This window comes from Loxodonta africana, chromosome 12 (assembly GCF_030014295.1).
Source record: "Loxodonta africana isolate mLoxAfr1 chromosome 12, mLoxAfr1.hap2, whole genome shotgun sequence".
Lineage (NCBI taxonomy): Eukaryota > Metazoa > Chordata > Mammalia > Proboscidea > Elephantidae > Loxodonta > Loxodonta africana.
The window spans coordinates 77,029,347-77,047,308 of record NC_087353.1 but is presented as its reverse complement, the minus strand read 5'-3'; the positions used below and the strand labels follow the sequence as shown (position 1 = coordinate 77,047,308).

Sequence of the window (17,962 nt, the reverse complement as noted above, 5' to 3'; positions counted from 1 at the left end):
CTCTTTCCTTGTTTTCATATTTTGCCCTTCATAGGTGGGCTGCTGATTCTTACCATTAATGTCAGTAGCCCATAATTTCAATTATACTCTTTACTGCCTTGAATGATTTTAATTCTGCAGTTGTATTTTTTATTTCATTGCCCTCCTTTCTTAGAGTCATGATCAAGAGCATAAGCTGTGGAGTCGAATTGAAAGACTTGAATCCTGGCTCCAATACTTACTCCTTAGGTGACCTTGAAGAACTTACTTAACCTCTCTCAGTTTCCTCAACTATAAAATGCAAACAATAATATTAGTATGTATTCGTGGTGTTCTTGTGAGGATGAAATGAGTTAATACATCTAAAAAACATGTAGAATAGAGACTGGCATATAGAAAGGGTTGAATAAATATTAAAAATTGTTATTGCTGTTACCATCATCATCATCTCTATTAGCTCATCCATTGCTCTTTATATTTCATCTCTTTGCTTTTTTCTCTTAGCTTGTTTCTCTGATGACTTTCTGACTATATATTAAAAAAAAAAATTATTTTTTTTTCGCACCCTATTGAGGATACCAAGCAGTTTCCTGAAATCTTATTCTAAGTCCTGCATTTAATAAGGATTGAAGGTATGCTCTTCAGGCTGATCTCCCATATTGATGTTCCTTTACCTTTTTGTCACATTATTTTAAGGAGCCCTGGTGGTGCAACTGTTAAGTGCTTAGCTGCTAACCAAAAGGTTGTTGGACCGAATCTACCCAGCGGGTCCACAGGAGAAAGACGTGGTGATCTGCTTCTGTAAAGATTACAGCCTAGAAAACCCTACAGGAAGGTTCTACTCTGACACACAGGGTCACTAATTGACTTGACTGTACCCAACAACAGCAAAGACCATTTAGGGCTTGAATCCCTATTTACCAAAAAAAAAAAAAAAAGAAACCTGATATATATTACACTGTTTTTTCACAGATTCTATATGTTATTTCCCACTTTTCTCATCCTTCATGATCAATCTGTTCACACTCTGGGTCAACAGAGATAGTGCATGAATTGCCCTTGACCCTACTCTTGGCCCACTTTATGACAGCATCTTTCTTTCCCTTCTCAGCTAGAGGGCAGATGGTATGCCCAACTCCCAGTCAGTTTCTAGGTAACTTTCTCCTATAACATCTCCTGTCTACTTTGATGCCATAATTCCCAACACACACTGCAAACTGGTTTCTCCATATAACTGCTCTTGCAGCAGCTACTCTACTTAAAAGCAGGTTTGGTTCTGAAAAGTCTTGTAAGACTAAAATGAGCCCTTACAAGTGACCACTGTGCACATGTCCATGGAAAGTTTGGCTTTACTTTGTCTCCATGGTAATCACACACCTCTCTTCCTACTAATTGTCAAAATTCTCACTGGTTTTGAATGTGAAAAGGATAAATTATGTTTTCATAAAATGCCTTAAAAATGAACTCAAATGCAGTAAACTTTGCTCAAGAGTAAGGAGCAATAGGATGGCCAAGATCCAATGACCACATGATGTGGTCAACTAATACCATCTGTCGGAGGCAGCCATTTCTGTTTGTTTCCTCGGTGAGCATTCAAAAAAAGGAAGTTCCTCAACAGTAGGGCTTCTGTAGCTCTTTACTCTTTTTGGGGGGGTGGGGGTGGGGTACACAACTCACTGAATTTCTGGTGCCTCAACTTTCACCTCTTCACTCATTGTGGTCTGGGATCCTGCTGCCCCTATCAACTATAGAAAGATGGCCTGGCCAGGGGATGGTGAGAAGATGAGAACAGGCCTCCCAGATGGGTTCCTGGAAGGGCAAAAGAACAGCTGCCTGGTGTTCTGTGCAGGATCTAACCCGTGTCTTGGCATCCTGGGCGGCCACTGGGGAGCTATCAGGTGGACTTTCCTGCCCCCCCCCATGCAGTCTCTTGAAGTAACTTTTCTCAGTCCAGCTTTGTCTGCACTATAGCTAGAGGAGATTCTGCCTAGATTCTTTCCATTTTTGTTTTCAGTGATGTCATTCCTCTTTTCTCCTGTGCTTTCTTATCTACTTTGGTCAGAAATTGGCAAGCTACTATTCAGAGCCCATTTAAATCAAACGGCATGTTTTTAAAGGCTAAGCATACTTTTATTTTTTGAAAAACAACTTTATTGAGGTATAAACTCGTTGCTGTCGAGTCAATTCCGACTCATAGCAACTTTATAGGACAGAATAGAACTGCCCCATAGGGTTTCCAAGGAGCAGCTGGTGGATTTGAACTGCTGATCTTTTGATTAGCAGCCAAACTCTTTACCACTGCCACCAGGGCTCCTTACTGAGGTACACATAGCATAAAATTCACTCATTTTAAGTGTTCAAGTCAGTGGTTTTTAGTAAATTTACCTGGCTGTGCATCATCCCACAATCCAGCTTTAAAACGTTTTCATCACCCCCAAAAGATCCTTCATGCCTACTGTCTTAGTTATTTAGTGCTGCTATAACAGAAATACAACAAGTAGATCGCTTTAACAAAAAAAATTTTGTTCTCTCACAGTCTAGGAGGCTAGAAGTCCGAATTCAGGGCACCAGCTCCAGGGGAAGGCTTTCTCTCTCTGTTGGCACTAGGGGAAGGTCCTTTTCATCATTCTTCCCCTGTCAAGGAGCTTCTCAGTGCAGGAACCTCGGGTCCAAAGGATTTTTTTTTTTCTTTGTACTATAAGGTTCCCCATGTCTCTCTGCTCACTTCTCTCTTTGATATCTCAAAAGACAGATACAAGGTTGGCTTAAGACACAACCTAATCTTGTAGGTTGAGTCCTGCCTTGTTAATATAACTGCTGCTAATCCCACTTTTTGTTTTGGTTTAATCCCACTTCATTAACATCACAGAGGTAGGATTTACAACACATAGAAAAATCATGTCAGATGACAAAATGGTGGACAATCACACAACACTAAGAATCATGGACTAGCCAAGTTGACACACATTTTGGGGGACACAATTCAATCCACGACACCCGTTTACATTAATCACTGTCCCCATCTTCAACCCCAGGCAACCACAAATCTACTTTCTGCCTCTATAGATTTGCATTTCCTGGACATTTTATATACATGGAATCATACAGCATGTGGCTCTTGTATCTGGCTTTGAGTATATTTTCTTATATCCATCTTTAAAAAGCTTAAAATGCCTTTCTAACCTTTCTACAAGGGTCTCATGGGGAGAGTTCTAGAGAGGCCTTCCCTGCCCTCTTAGAGCATTGTGTGCTGGCTTTCCATGATCTAGGAGCCCCGGGGAAATGAATCTCTCAAATAAATGCCAGAGGAACCAAGTTGGGGAATGAACATTACACAGGCAGGCCTTTGGGGGATCCTCTCAATGTCAAGTTCACATCACCTGACATGAATCCTTGGTTGTTAACCCAGGGATTTACTTGTCCAGAAAGTACTAAATCCCCCTCTCTTCACTTTCACCGTGTGCTCTTTTAAAAGTCACTCGCCTCTCTGTTGAAAAGTTTGCCTTATTCTCTCAGTGGAAGAGAGGAAAACAGAGCTGAAGGTGGCAGAGACAATAGCAGTCATCTGTCTTCCTGGGTTTCTGCTGCTTTTCCCTTCCCTCCCTTGCACTCTGTTAAGAGTTTGAGTTACAACAGCAGCACAGAGTGAAGGGGCGCCATTACTCTGAGCAGAGAACCAGGGAGACCTAAAGCTGAATGTTACTGAGCACCTTTCTGTGTGCCTAGACCTGTGCGAATCCTTGACACACATAGCTCACTCTCTGTCTGCCGTGATTCTCCAAGCTAGAATTAAAATCAAACCCATTTTACAGATGTACAGTCACCTTGGCTAATATTACACAGCTGCTAAATCTACTTTTATCCAGTCAGACCTTTTCTCTTTGGCCTAAATATTCATGTATGAAGCCACAAATTAGCTTTAGCTCAACATCCTCAAGGGAAGGGGATAAATACTTCCTAATTCATGCTTTTGGTTTCCACTTTTTTTTTATGGTACACACAATTCAGTTATGTTAAAGAAAAATGGTCAAAAGTATTTCCCTTGAAATCATATCTTATCACAAGTATTTTATTTTTCAAAAAGAAATCCCTTCTCTGGCCTACCCACTTGCTTTCATCTCTTCACGTAGTTGCCCCAGTGGCATATGTTCCATTTTCCATTCTGCTATTTTCATCTATCATTGTTTCTTAAAAGCATTTTCTATGTTGATGCTTTTTGTAGCTATCATTTTAATGACTGCCAAACATTTCATCCATCTTAAAAGATGTGATTTTGACTGGCCTCCTAATGTGGAATATGGAAATTACTTCCAATTTTTTGCTATCACAGATGGTGCTACATAGTCATGTATACAGATTCTTTTTTCTTTATGAATTATTTCCTTATGATAAATTCCCAGAAGTGAGATTTCTGAGTTAGAGTAGGGAACATTTTTGTAGCTTTTTAAACATAGTGCCAGATTGCTTTCTAAAAGGGTTGTACCAGATTGCCTTCTAGGTAAAGCTACAGAATGATGTAGGAATACAGAAGCTCCCTTCTCTAGTACCTACTGAGATGAACAACAACAACAAAAAATTTTTAAAGGCTAAGAATTTCTCCAACAATGACCAAAGGAAGTGTTACAACCTATGCTATAAATATTGACAAGCGATGGGCAGGAAGGGAAAGAAAGGATTCTGGCATCTCTTCAGTGACGGGTACATCCAGTGGTGGGTACGTCTCCAACCCACTACCACCATTGTCCTGCTGAGAATGATGCTGAGAGGAAAGGGGGTGAGTTAATAAAACTCTGAGAGTTCTCACTGGTAATCACCATTCTGGAGAAAGCATACTATAATGGTGAATGGGCAACTGTGGAAAATGCTTAAGAGAAACCCTCAAGCACAGGAGCCCCAATATAATTCTGCAGTACCTTAGCAGGGGCAGAAGAGACTACCAAGGTTTCAATCTTCCGCAGCAACATGCTGGGTTGGAGACATGACCCAAATCTTGCAGAAGTGGGGCGTATTACTAGCTGGGGTGGGACTGGGATAGACCATGATTCAGGATAAAACCCAAAACCCACTGCTGTCGAGTTGATTCCAACTCATGGCAACCCTATAGGGCAGAGTAGAACTGCCCCATAGAGTTTCCAAGGAGTGCCTGGCGGATTTGAACTGCCAACCTTTTGGTTAGCAGCTGTAGCACTTAACCACTACGCCACCAGGGTTTCCTGATTCAGGATAGTTGCCAAATTTCAGAGTGAGCATAGAGCCCAGGTTCCAGGAAGGAAAGCCACACACCAATCCTTGAATTGTGGCCAAGAAAGTGAAGGTGGTAAACTGGCCCCAAATAATGTTGGGAAATGTGTGTGGTGCAAACGGTTAATGTGCTCGGCTGTTAACTGAAAGGTTGGAGGTTCAAGTCCACCCAGAGGCATCTCAGAAGAAAGACCTGACAATCCACTGTGAAAAATAAGCCAGTGAAAACTCTGTGAAGTACAGTTCTACTCTGCCACACGTGGAGTCATCATGAGTCAGAACCAACTTGACAGCAACTGGTGAGGATGGTATATCAGAGCAAGAATGGTATGGCAACTGTGTAAACATCAAAAAGAGAGATCCAGTCTAAGAGGAAATATGATCTAAGGAACAGAGAATATTTCTGTTGAAAGAACTTAGCAATAATAGGAATTTAATTTTTTTTTTAATTCTAAATTGATAAGTCTGGTACTAGTATAAAAACCAAAAAAAAAAAGCAACCCTACAGGACAGAGTAGAACTGCCACATAGGGTTTCCAAAGAGCACCTGGTGGATTCAAACTGCCAACCTTTTGGTTAACAGTAGTAGCTCTTAACCACTACACCACCAGGGTTTCCGGGTACTAATATAGGATAAATATATAAATCCACTGAATAGAATTGACAGCCCAGCAATAACCCCATACATCTATTGCCTATTGATCTTCACAACGGTGTCAAGACAATTGCATGGGGGAAAGAATAGTCTTTTAAACAAATGGTGTTGGGTCAACTGAATATCTACATTCACAGGAATAAATTTAGACCCCTACCTCACAACATAAAATATACTCAAAATGAATCTAAGACCTAAATGTAAGAGCTGTCACTATAAAACTCTTGGAAGAAAACATAGGTTTAAGTCCTTGTGACCTTGGATTAGGCAGTGGTTTCTTAGACATGAAACCAAAAGCACAATCAATAAAAGAAAAAAACAGATAAATTGTACTTCATCAAAATTAAAAACTCTTATGCATCAAAGGACAGAACTGGGAAAATAAAAAGACAACTCACAGAATGGGAGAAAATTTTTGCAAATCATGTATCTGATAAGGGAATACAATTGAATAATAAAAAAGACAACCCAATTAAAAAATAGGCGAAGGATCTGAATAGATAGTTCTCCAAAGAAGATATACAAAGGTCCAATATACACATAAAATGACACTCAATGTCATTATTCATTAGAGGAGTACAAATCAAAACAATGAGATACCACTACATACCTATTAAGATGGCTATGATAAAAAAGACAGATAATAACAAGTGTTAGCAAGGATGTAGAGAAATTGGAACTGTCATACATTGCCAATGGGAATGTAAGATGGTGCAGCTTTGGAAAACAGTTTGGCAGTTCCTCAAACGGTAAACATAGATTACCATATGATTCAGCAATCTGCTTCTAGGTATATAGCCAAGAGAAGTGAAAGCCTGTGTCCACACAAAAATTTGCACACGAATGTTCATGGCAGCATTATTCATAATGGTGAGAAAGTAGAAAAAACCCAAATGTCTATCAACCGATGAATGGATAAAGAAAACGTGGTATATCCATAAAAATGAAGTATTATTCAGCAAAAAAAGAAATAAAGTACTAATACTTGGGACATCATGGATGAACCTTGAAAACATTATGCTAAGTGAAAGAAGCCAGTCACAAAAAAACACATATTGTATAATTCCATTTATATAAAATGTCCAGAATAGGCAAATCTATAGCAATAAAGTAGATTAGTGGTTGCCCAGTGCTACAGGAGGTAGGAAATTGAAGTGGTGATGATGAGTAAGGGGTGTGGGGTTTCTTTTTGGGGTAATGAAAATGTTCTAAAATTGATTGTGGTGATGGTTTTGTAACTCTGCTAATACACTAAAAACCATTAAATTGTACACTTGAAATGGGTGAATTGTATGGTATGTGAATTTTAGCTTAATAAAGCTGTTTTTTTTTTTAAGTTTATAGATGAGGTGATAAAATCCCAGATAGAAATGAAAAGAGAGATTGAAAAACCAAAGAAACAAATTGAGAACCAAACAATACCATTAAAGATCTAATAAGTAAATTAGAACCAACAAGGCTAAACATCTACTAAATAGCTTAAAGGAATGGTTTGAGATAATCAGACTTACTGTAGAAGAAAAATACAAAGACATTGAGGCAATTAGAGAGAATATGATTGACATAGAGGCCACACAGAGCTAATACCTGATGTAGGAAACCCAATAAATAGTATACACACTATATACAAAGATAAAAATGGAGAAAATTTTCCCCAATGAAGAAAGAACTGCTTCTACCAATTCTAAGTGTATGGTATGTTCCATGAAAAAAACTGATACAGAACAATAGTCTGATTAAATTGGTGGACTTCGAGGATAAAAGAAATTGATCCTGTCTGGCAACTAGGTAAGAAAGACAAGTCGATGAAGAGCCTCAGACTCCCCCACAGCAACTTAAAATGCAAGAAGACAGAATACGGAAATGTCTGAAAAATTCTGAAGAAATGTGACATGTTATTCTCAGTGACATATTAGTCACAGTTCAAATACAAAAGCAACAGGTAGAGATTCTCAAACAGGCAATAACTGAGAGGGAAGGAGGGAGGGAGGAAGGAAGGAATGAAGGAAAGTGAATATAGTGTTGGTTGATATTAGGGAAATGGGTAGAACAAGAATTGTAACTATTGATAAGTGCTGAAGCTGGATAATGGGTACATGGCAGTTTTTTATACTATGCTGTTTACCTTTGTGTATTTTTGAGATATTTCCATCATAAAACATTAAAATACAATAACAAAATGGGATTAATGACTTCAATCCTTTTGTGTGTGTGTCTGTTCATATCCTTTGCCCATTTTTTAATTGGATTATTTGTCTTTTAGTTGTAGAGGTGTTGGATTTTCCTATAGATTTTAGAGACCAGATCTTTGTCGAATATGTCATAGCCAAAAAATTTTTCCCAGTCCGTAGGTTCTTTTTTCACTCTTTTGGTGAAGTCTTTTGATGAGTTTTAGAAGATCCCAGATATCTAGTTTATCTTCTGGTGTTTGTGTATTGTTAGTTATGCTTTGTATCCTATTTATGCTATATGTGAGGGCCCCTAGTATTGACCCTATTTTTTCTTCTGTGATCTTTATAGTTTTTGGTTTTATATTTAGGCCTTTGATCCATTTTGAATTAGTTTTTGTGCATGGCGTAAGGTATGGGTCCTGTTTCATTTTTCTACAGATGGACATCCAGTTTTGCCAGCACCATTTGTTAAAAAGACTGTCTTTTCGTCCATTTGGGCCTTTGTTAAAGATCCGGTGGCTGTAGTAGATGGATTTACATCTGGGTTCTCAATTCTGTCCCTCGTGTCTGTCAATGTACCAACTCCAAGCTGTTTCGACTACCCTAGCTCTGTAGTAGGCTCTGAGGTCAGGTAGTGCAAGGCCTCCTACTTTGTTCTGCTTCAGTAATGCTTTACTTATCTCGGGCCTCTTTCCTTTCCATGTAAAGTTAATGATTAGTTTTTCCATCTCATTAAAGTATGCTGTTGGTCTCTTTTGGTTTCTCGCAGTAGTGTTTTGTACTTTTCTTTATATAGGTCTTTTATGTCCGCAGTTAGATTTATCCCTAAGTATTTTATTTTTTTAGGGGCTGTCATAAATGGTATTGCTTTCCTAATTTCCTTTTCATAGTTCTCTATATTGGTGTATAGGAATCCAACTGATTTTTGTATGTTTTTGCTACTCTGCTGAATCATTCTATTAGTTCCAGTAGTTCTCTTGTGGAGTCTTTAGGGTTCTCTATGTATAGTAGCATATCACCTGCAAATGGGGATTGTTTTACTTCTTCCTTACCAATTTGGATGCTGTTTATTTCTTTTTTTTGCCTTGTTGCTATAGCTAGGACTGCTAGCACTATGTTAACTAGGAGTGCGACTTTAACCCTTAATGGCTTTTTTTTTTTTTTTAATTTATAAGCATCTTTTAAAAACCAGTATTTCCCATAGTGAAGGCTTATTTATCTGTTGTTAGTTGCTGTTGAGTCCATTCTGACTCACAATGACTCCATGTGTGCAGCATAACACTACTTCATAGGGCTTTCAAGGCTGTGACCTTTTGGAAGCAGATTGCCAGGCCCGTCTTCCTGGGTACTTCGAGGTGGGTTTGAACCACCAACCTTTTGGCTAGTAGTTGAGCACTTAACTGTTTATGCCACCCAGGGACTCCAGTTTCACTTTAATCTCCTAAAATGTAAGTAAAGTTAAATTTAATATCTTTATTTTAAAATAAGTATGTGTCAAATTATCCCATTCTTATAAATATTCTTATCTCGTTCTTAGAAACTTTATCTCATCAATCTGTCTTTCTATTTTCTAAATGTTTATGTGCCTAGAAAGAGATTTGGAAGGATGGCCATCAGAAGTTACTTCTGGAAATGGGATTTGGAGTGTTTATTGCCTTTTTTGTTGTTGTTCTTAGTACTTTCTGTTCACATTATTAAAAATAATTTAATAATTAACACCTATTGTTTTTATACAAAAAAATAAATAAATAATTTGCTCTTTTAAAAGTGTTTTTCCAGTTTATGTAGTTATCGGCAATGTGTAAGTTTCACCACAACTATGGCAGTATTGGTGATTATACAATTTTAGATGCCTTTAGCTTGGAGCTCTGGGGTTAAGAGTTCAGCTGCTAATCAAAAGGCTGGCAGTTCAAATCCACCAGCTGCTCCTTGGAAACCTATGGGACAGTTCTCTATCCTGTGGGGTCACAATGAGTCAAAATCAACTTGATGGCAATGGGTTTGGTTTTTTGATTTTGATATTTCGGGCAGTTAAATATTTCAGACATGAAATGTAAAACCTTCATGTGCTAATGACCTGTTTTGCTCCTTTGTGGCCCAGGAAGCATCTACGACTTTTATTTTCTCAAGCAAGGTAGTGGACATTGGAACGCTTGGACAGAGTATATCACCAAAGAGGAGGAAACTATCCCAGCTAATGCAAAGGTAAATGAGAGGCATTGGCCATGGGATTTTGGTTTCCAGAATTACCTGAATATTCTCCAAGATGGAGGAATTAATGTCAGTTCTGTATTAGCAGCCTGAAGAGGTTTCTTTAGAAAAAGATCCAAACATGGGCTGGATTGAGCCTTCAAAAGCATGGACTTTAAATGAGAGAGACCCAGATTCCTTACTCAGCCTTCACTTTCTGTGCCTCAGTTTACTCAACTGTAAAATGGAAGAGAAATTACTTACAGGATGGTTGCAAGGATCGAAGGCAATATACATGAACAAGTGGCACATAATAGGTGCTAGATTGATGTTGATTACTATTCTCTTTATTATCATTAATGCCAGGTGATCCTCAGTCTACCTCTCAGTCATCTCAGCCTAAAAGGATCCTTGCTTTTTCTTTAAAATCCTCAGAGAAAGATTTCCTTCATCAGAATTCTCAGAAAAGGAGGTTCTTATTTAAAAGTTTTCTGGTTAGTAGGTGATTCACCTAAAACTCCTCCTCATTTCAATCCTCGTGGAAAATTTTTTCTGATGTGCACTTTTATGGTTCTGTTAGTAGAATATTGTGGCTATAATTTATTTTTATGGAGTGATTTCAGGTCGTTCAGGACTGGGCGAAATGGTAGACAGTGGTAAATGGTGGTAAAAAGTGGAAACTTGGACAATCGTGGTCAGGATGATGGCTGTAGGTGAAGAGGGTGAATGTGTGTGCTGACTTCAAGACACATCCGGGGTGCTGAGTGTTGTGAAGAAATCTCCAACAATTAAAGCCCTAAACTTTAATTCTCCTTAATGAACTTAGGGAGCCCTGGTGGTGCAGTAGTTAAACAGCTCAGCTGCTGACCGAAAGATTGATGGTTCAAACCCACCAGCCTCTCTGTGGAAGAAAGATGTGGCAACCTACCTGTGTAAAGATTATAGCCTTATAAACTGTATGGGGGCAGTCCTACTCTGTCCTATAAGGTCACTATGAATCGGAATCAACTCAATGGCAACAGTTTTGGTTCTGGGGTTTAATGAGCTTAGTCTTCTGAACTCCAGAAATTTAAAATTTTGTCCAATGCAGAAAGTATTTTCAGTTCTGCTACTAATTTTTCCCTTGTCAAATAATTGTGCAAGCCCCTGGAGGGAAAAAAAATCTATGAAGACAAACTTGCTTTAAATCCACAGTCTTGGGGCCAAATAGGAATCTTGAACCTGGTTCTGCATCCAGTATCACTTACTGGCTATATGGCTTCGGACAAGGTAGCCAGCTTTCTTGAACCCTCAGTTTTCTCCTCTGAAAAACTGGGCTAATAATACACCTGTCTCTTAAGGTTACTGGGAAGACTGCAGAGAGTAATGCATGTAAAACATCCATAACTCAACACCTGTTAGTTCTCTTCTTCTCCAATTCAATTCCTTTGCCTTATCTGCTCCTCCTTCTTTGATCAAATAATCAGAAGAAGCCAAGCCTTTGTCCACCAGTATGCATAGGGCTACCATGTTGCAAACACAAATGGCACCACTTGCATTACGATCTAGTTATGCTGTAGGGGGCGCCATTTACAAAAGCCACAGTCTAAATGGTACTATTCCCTGAAGTGGATCTATGTTCACTAACCTCTTCCAGTATAGGCACACAAGAAGACTTCAGCATATGATACACATCTTTCCGCCCCTTCCTTTGCCCCCCACGGAGGAACCAAATGGGCCAAATGGCCGTTGACAAAGTTTGGGCTCAGAGATCCAAGCTAAGGTGAGATATTCTCCTAAAGTAATGGAGATTCCAGGAGCCCAGGACCAACGTTTTAAGGTCCAGTTGAGGTCTGAATACCAAGAAGAGTATGTACAGTCCCCATATAGGAAGAGGCCAAGGGTTAGATAGGGATGGATCTTAGAACCAGGAATCTGAGTATTGAGAAAAGCAAATCAGGAACAAGCAGAGAGGATGGGGGTGTTTAGGTCACACCTAACGATTATGAGCCAGGCAGTATATATGGCATATGGGAGATGAACCTTACCTGGGGCAAGGCAGACAGGTTGGTTCAGAGCAATTGTCTCAGAGGGCAGAAACTATGGACCAATCTTTACTGTAACTTGTGTTTATAATATCATAGTTCAGCAGTTAAGAATGTAGACTTTGTAATCGGACAAGCCTGGTTACAAATTGCTACATTTTCATTTACTTGGGCAAGATGCAAAAGGTCTCTGGACCTCAGCTCTCTTTATCAAACAGGGACAATCATACCCACCTTTACATGTATGATTTCACTGAATCCTCAGAATAGCTCTATGCCATTATTATCCCCATTTCATAAGGGCTACTTTTTTTTTTTTTTTAAATACTCAAAGTCATAAATATATAGTAAGGGATGGAGCTAGAATTCAAGCCCAGGTCTCTTGTATACCAGGACCCAGCCTTCTGGGCCCAGTACCAAGAGTCTCCCACGTTTCTGTGGTACAGGTCTCAGAACTCATCATCCCCACAATGGAAACGGCCCGGCAGACCTTCTTCTTGAAAACCTACTTGGATCATGAGATTCCAATACTGTCTGTGGGTCCCACAGGCACTGGCAAATCAGCTATCACCAACAATTTCCTTCTCCGCCTTCCCAAAAACATCTACCTGCCCAACTGCATCAACTTCTCTGCCAGAACTTCAGCCAATCAGACCCAGGATATCATCATGTCCAAGCTGGATCGGCGGAGGAAAGGCCTTTTTGGACCTCCCATAGGGAAGAAAGCGGTGGTGTTTGTGGGTAAGGCATTTGCCTGGATACAACCAAGTTCTTCGACCACAAGCTAAAGCAAGCCAGAAACTCCCTTTGTAGGGTCACTGTACAATCTTTTTACTTTCTCTGAGAAAGAAAATATTTCTGGTTAATATAACTTAGTACTTTCCCCCAAATCTTGAAAAAGGATTTAGCCCCTGGTTAGCTCTTCCATGCCATCTCCTGCATGCTCCTTCTCACTCAAGTCACTCAAGCTCTATGGCGTCCTTTGCTGCTCCTCAAACCTACCTCAGGGCTTTCCATTTCCTTCTGCCTTGAACCCTCTTCCTCTAAACAATCTCGTGGCTTACTCCTTAAATTCTCATTTCTTCATTCCTCCCTCCCTCCTTTTCTTTATCATTTGTCCAACAACAATTTAAGCTTTGCAGTCAAACAGACCTGTGTCCAAAATCTCATTTTTTTAACCCTAGGCATATTATGATTTACCCTCAGTTTCTCACATCTAACAAATAGGTAAAACTTCCTTTACAAATTCATTACTTGGATTAGATGGGGTAACGTATGTAAAACTCCCAAAATGTTGCCTGACAAATTGGGCATTCAACCAGTGTTTACTGGAGAAAATTAAAAAGAGCCTCCATTTTATTAAGCGCTTCTTCTGTGCCAGGACTGAGAGAGATAGTACAGGGAAAACATAGTCCCTGCCCCGGAGAAGTCACAATCTATTCTTGCTATTTGATTGTTGCTGCTCAAAAACCCTGGTTCCAAAGCCTTGCTCCCAGTGGAAATCAACTGTTACCTGCTGATTAAATTAAATTCTCTGTTGGCTGGGATCATGACTGTCATCCTCACCATCATATCCCCAGCAATTAACAAACTCCTCCCCATAGTAGACAATCAATATATTGTGGCTGATGGAATGGGGAAAAAATGAATTCCTATCTGTTGATGCCAACCCATGCACCCTTAAAGCCACAACAGGCACAATGAGGCAAGAGAGTCCAGAACCCAGGAAAACCCCTTCCCATCTGGTCAGAATGTCCACATGCTAAGCCCTGCATGGAGTGGGGTTGAGACAGCTGGGCCCAGACTTCCCTCTAGGAGAGAATGATTATCTGTTACCTCCTGTCCAAAAAGGTTTGACCAGAGGATCCATGGACTTACAGTGTATGAGTTTGGCTTCTTTCCACAGATGACCTCAACATGCCAGCCAAAGAGGTGTATGGGGCCCAGCCCCCCATCGAGCTCTTGAGGCAATGGATTGACCACGGTTACTGGTTTGATAAGAAGGACACAAACAGGCTGGACATCGCAGATGTGTTGCTTGTGACAGCTATGGGGCCACCCGGGGGAGGAAGGAATGACATTACTGGTATGTGAAGGAGAAAATTCATTCCTCTTTATCCTCTAGATGACCAGGCCACCTTAATGAATGCAGAAGTGACACAGGACACTCTGACCTGACTGAGGGTGGAGCAGAGTGTGTTTATGCTGCAGATGGAAGGGTTTGAGTTAGCCCCAGGGAGTGACATTGAAAGACTTCATGTTGAAAGTTGTGTGAACTAGGAAGGGAAGACAAAAGGAAGAGGTGAGAAGTTTTTGCCTAGACCCTTGAGGAACAAAGAGTATTGTATGGAAGGGAGAATTCAGTATGACAGCATGTCCTCCAGGGAGGAGGCTAGATGAGAGGCCCTCAACTAGGGGGTGTGTGTCAAAATCATCTGTGTGTTTGTTATAATTCTTCAGGTTGCCAGAAAGAAAACCTGACCGAAAGTAGCCTAAACAAAAAAAAAAAAAAAAAGAAACAGAAAGGATTTTCTTTTTTTTGTCCTGTAACCTGACAGTCCAGAGTAGGTACAAGCCGATCCAGATCTACAAGTATCTGTATTTTTATTCTGATATGCATACCTGGTTAGGAATCTTAACCATTTGCAGACTTAGCATTTGCGGACTTAGATTCTGTGAGATATTAAATTGCTGTCTGACCTTGAACAAGTCTTTTCTCTCTGGCACTCAGCTTTCTCATCTGTAAAATATGGAAAATAGAGTGGATGATCTCACTCGGGTACCCAAGCCATCACCTTCCACTTCAAGTATAGAATCCGAGAGTGACTTTGCCTTGGGTTTGAATACAGCATAATCTCAGGTCCCTAGCATTTATAAATTCAACACTTCTCTCACTGGTGAGAGGGAGGGGAACTTGGTACATTATTTTTCCCTCTATAAGACCTGGCCAATCAAAGGGAAATATCTGTTTCCAGCACACATCACAGAATTAGTAATAACTAACATTTGCCCAGCAATTAACAATTTTTAAGCTGCATTATTAAACATGATCTTTGCAAAGACCCTATAAAAAAGCCCAGTGCTGAAAGACCACCAGGTACACATCTGTTGCGTTGTTTCATCAGGGTCATGGAGTGACCACATCTGATGTTGATATTTAATGAAATTCTTTTCAGCAGGGAACCCACAGCCTTGCTGATAGTTTCTAGGCCAACTACCAGCTGTCAATTGGGTGGTGTTGGGGGGGAAGTTACCATAAGAAAAAAGAGAATAAAGAGCAGAATAATACCCCACCTGAAAAGCACAACAGAAAGGTATACTAATAAAAATAATAATAAAATTAAATAGATGAAACTGAAATTTACTGTTTCAAAATAGCCTAAAAGACATTGATAAATGATACGAGACAAAAAAACAACATAAATTGTAATTAGAAAAACTCAGAAATTGGATGGTAGAACTCAAAAAGGAATTAGAAAAAGGTAAGTTGTTTTAGAAGTGAGCCCTAAACTAGAAGGAACACAGGAGAGAATAAACACAACAAATAATGCCCTAAGAAATAAAAATTAAAAGGAAATTTTTAAAAATAAAAAAAAATGAAGAAAGGGATTAAAAGGATTCGAGAGGAAGCGACAATATTGAAGTTAGGCAAAGAAAATCCAACATATAACTAAGAGGAGCATCTGAAGAAGAAAACCAAAGTACGGAAATAGAACCAATAATAAAAATTATGTCCAATAGAGTGTTCCTGAAATAAAAAAAGAAAAAAATTATTTTCAAAAGTTAAATATTGAAATAGTGTATTGTATACCTAAGAATGTTGATTCAAAATGATCACTACCAAATTATATGCTAGTAAAACTACTAGACCTTAAAGAAAAAGGAAAGTTTTGTTTATGGTGGTGGGAAATTTGACAACGATTGTGGGTGATGGTTGCACAACATCATTAATTGTTATCACTAAATTGTACACCCAAAAAATGTTGAATTGGAGATGCTGTGTTATATGTGGAAACCCTGGAGGCATAGTGATTAAGAGCTACTGCTGCTAAGCAAAAGATCAGCAGTTCAAATCCACCAGATGCTCTTTGGAAACCCTATGGGGCAGTTCTACTCCGACTTATAGGGCTGCTATGAGTTGGAATCGACTCCATGGCAACAGGTTTTGGGTTTGTGTTCTATGTATTTTCACAACAATAAGAAAGAAAAGGAAGGGAGGGAGGGAGGGAAGGAAAGGAAGGGAAGGAGGGAGGGAGGGAGGAAGGAAGGAAGGAAAGGAAGGAAGGGAGGAAAGGAAAGGGAGAGAGAGAGAGAGAAAGAAAAGAATCATTTGGGCTTCTGGGCAAAAAAAGCACATAACTTATAAAGGGAAATCAATTAGATGATCTTAAGACTTTTCAATAGTAACATTTTATGCCAAAAGAAAATGGAATGACATATCTTAAGACAATCAAGGAAATGAGAGTCAAAATTTTACAGCCAGGAAACTTATGCTCATGCTTATCAACATGCAAGAACTTGGGAACAATTAGTCATATAAGCCCTTCCTAAGGCATCTACTAGAAAATGGGTTTTAGGCAATAAAAATGACTGGTAGTGAGAATTAAATGTATGGTTATTTGTTCAACTAGGAATAAATGGAAGAGATAATAATATGTAAAGACTATATGATTTGATAATTCAGACGTAGAACAATAAACAAGGGAAGGGGAATGGGGATATGGATAGCATGTACAAAAATTAAACTTTCCAGTTATCATAATTGGTAGTGGTTGTGCTGTTGTTGTTGGGTACTCTCAAGTCAATTCTGACTCATAGTGACCCCATGTGACAGAGTAGAATTGCCCCTTAGAGTTTTCTTGGCTGTAATCTTTAGGTGAGCAGATTGCCAGGTCTATCTCCTGCAGAGCTACTGAATGGGTTCAAACCACCAAGCTTTTAGTTAGCAGCTGAGATCTTAACCATTGTGCCACCAGGGCTTGTAGTATATTATTATTCTTAGACTGTGATATCTGTAAAGGTGAATTATGCAAATGAGTAATTGTCAAATTTTCTAATTCTATTATCGCTTGTGTCCTTGAGAACTAGGAGCCTCAGTGTGGAAGAAAAAAGATATAGTATAGAAGAGGTTGACTAAAAGCCATGTAGTCCTAAATTTAATTGTAAATATCAGTACTAACTCATAATCTCTACTAATTTCCACTATGATGACCAGCCCACTAATAATGAGCATGCCTCGCACCCAGACTGTGGTCTTAAAATCTAATTTCCTACTAAAAGAAATCACGGCTTCTTGAAGAAATAGCTGATTGCATGTCTGGGGCAGGAAATCTATAAGATAAGCCTGGAACATCTTAATATACTAGATAATGAGAAAGCTATTAAAGACTACAAGGGTCATATCAAAAAGATTCAGGAGCCAACATAAAGAAGTTCCCACTGGCCAAAGGTGGGAAACTTTGAACTTCAACAGTGATAGTAACTGCAATAGATTGAAACTAATCAACATATATTTAAATCCATGAGTCCATAACAATAATAATGGTTGGTCACATTCAGAGAATGATAGGGAACCAACTCATCTTGAAAACTAGTAAATACATGGAAAGAATCAAGCATTTATCCTTACTTTCTTATAGGGAGTGTAACATTGTATAACCAAATGGTAGATGAGGGAAGGTGTCTCTTTACAAAAGTATTCC

At 39.2% G+C, this 17,962-nt stretch overlaps 1 protein-coding gene across 1 annotated transcript in view; it reads left to right on the top strand.

The window, feature by feature from the left end:
- Nucleotides 1–17,962, top strand: part of DNAH3 (dynein axonemal heavy chain 3) — a 189,675-nt gene that overhangs the window by 116,477 nt on the left and 55,236 nt on the right. The window contains exons 41-43 of the mRNA XM_064294796.1: nucleotides 10,148–10,251; nucleotides 12,707–13,001; nucleotides 14,167–14,346. Of these exons, the coding sequence (XP_064150866.1) occupies nucleotides 10,148–10,251; nucleotides 12,707–13,001; nucleotides 14,167–14,346 (579 nt within the window). The remainder of the gene's footprint in view (nucleotides 1–10,147; nucleotides 10,252–12,706; nucleotides 13,002–14,166; nucleotides 14,347–17,962) is intronic.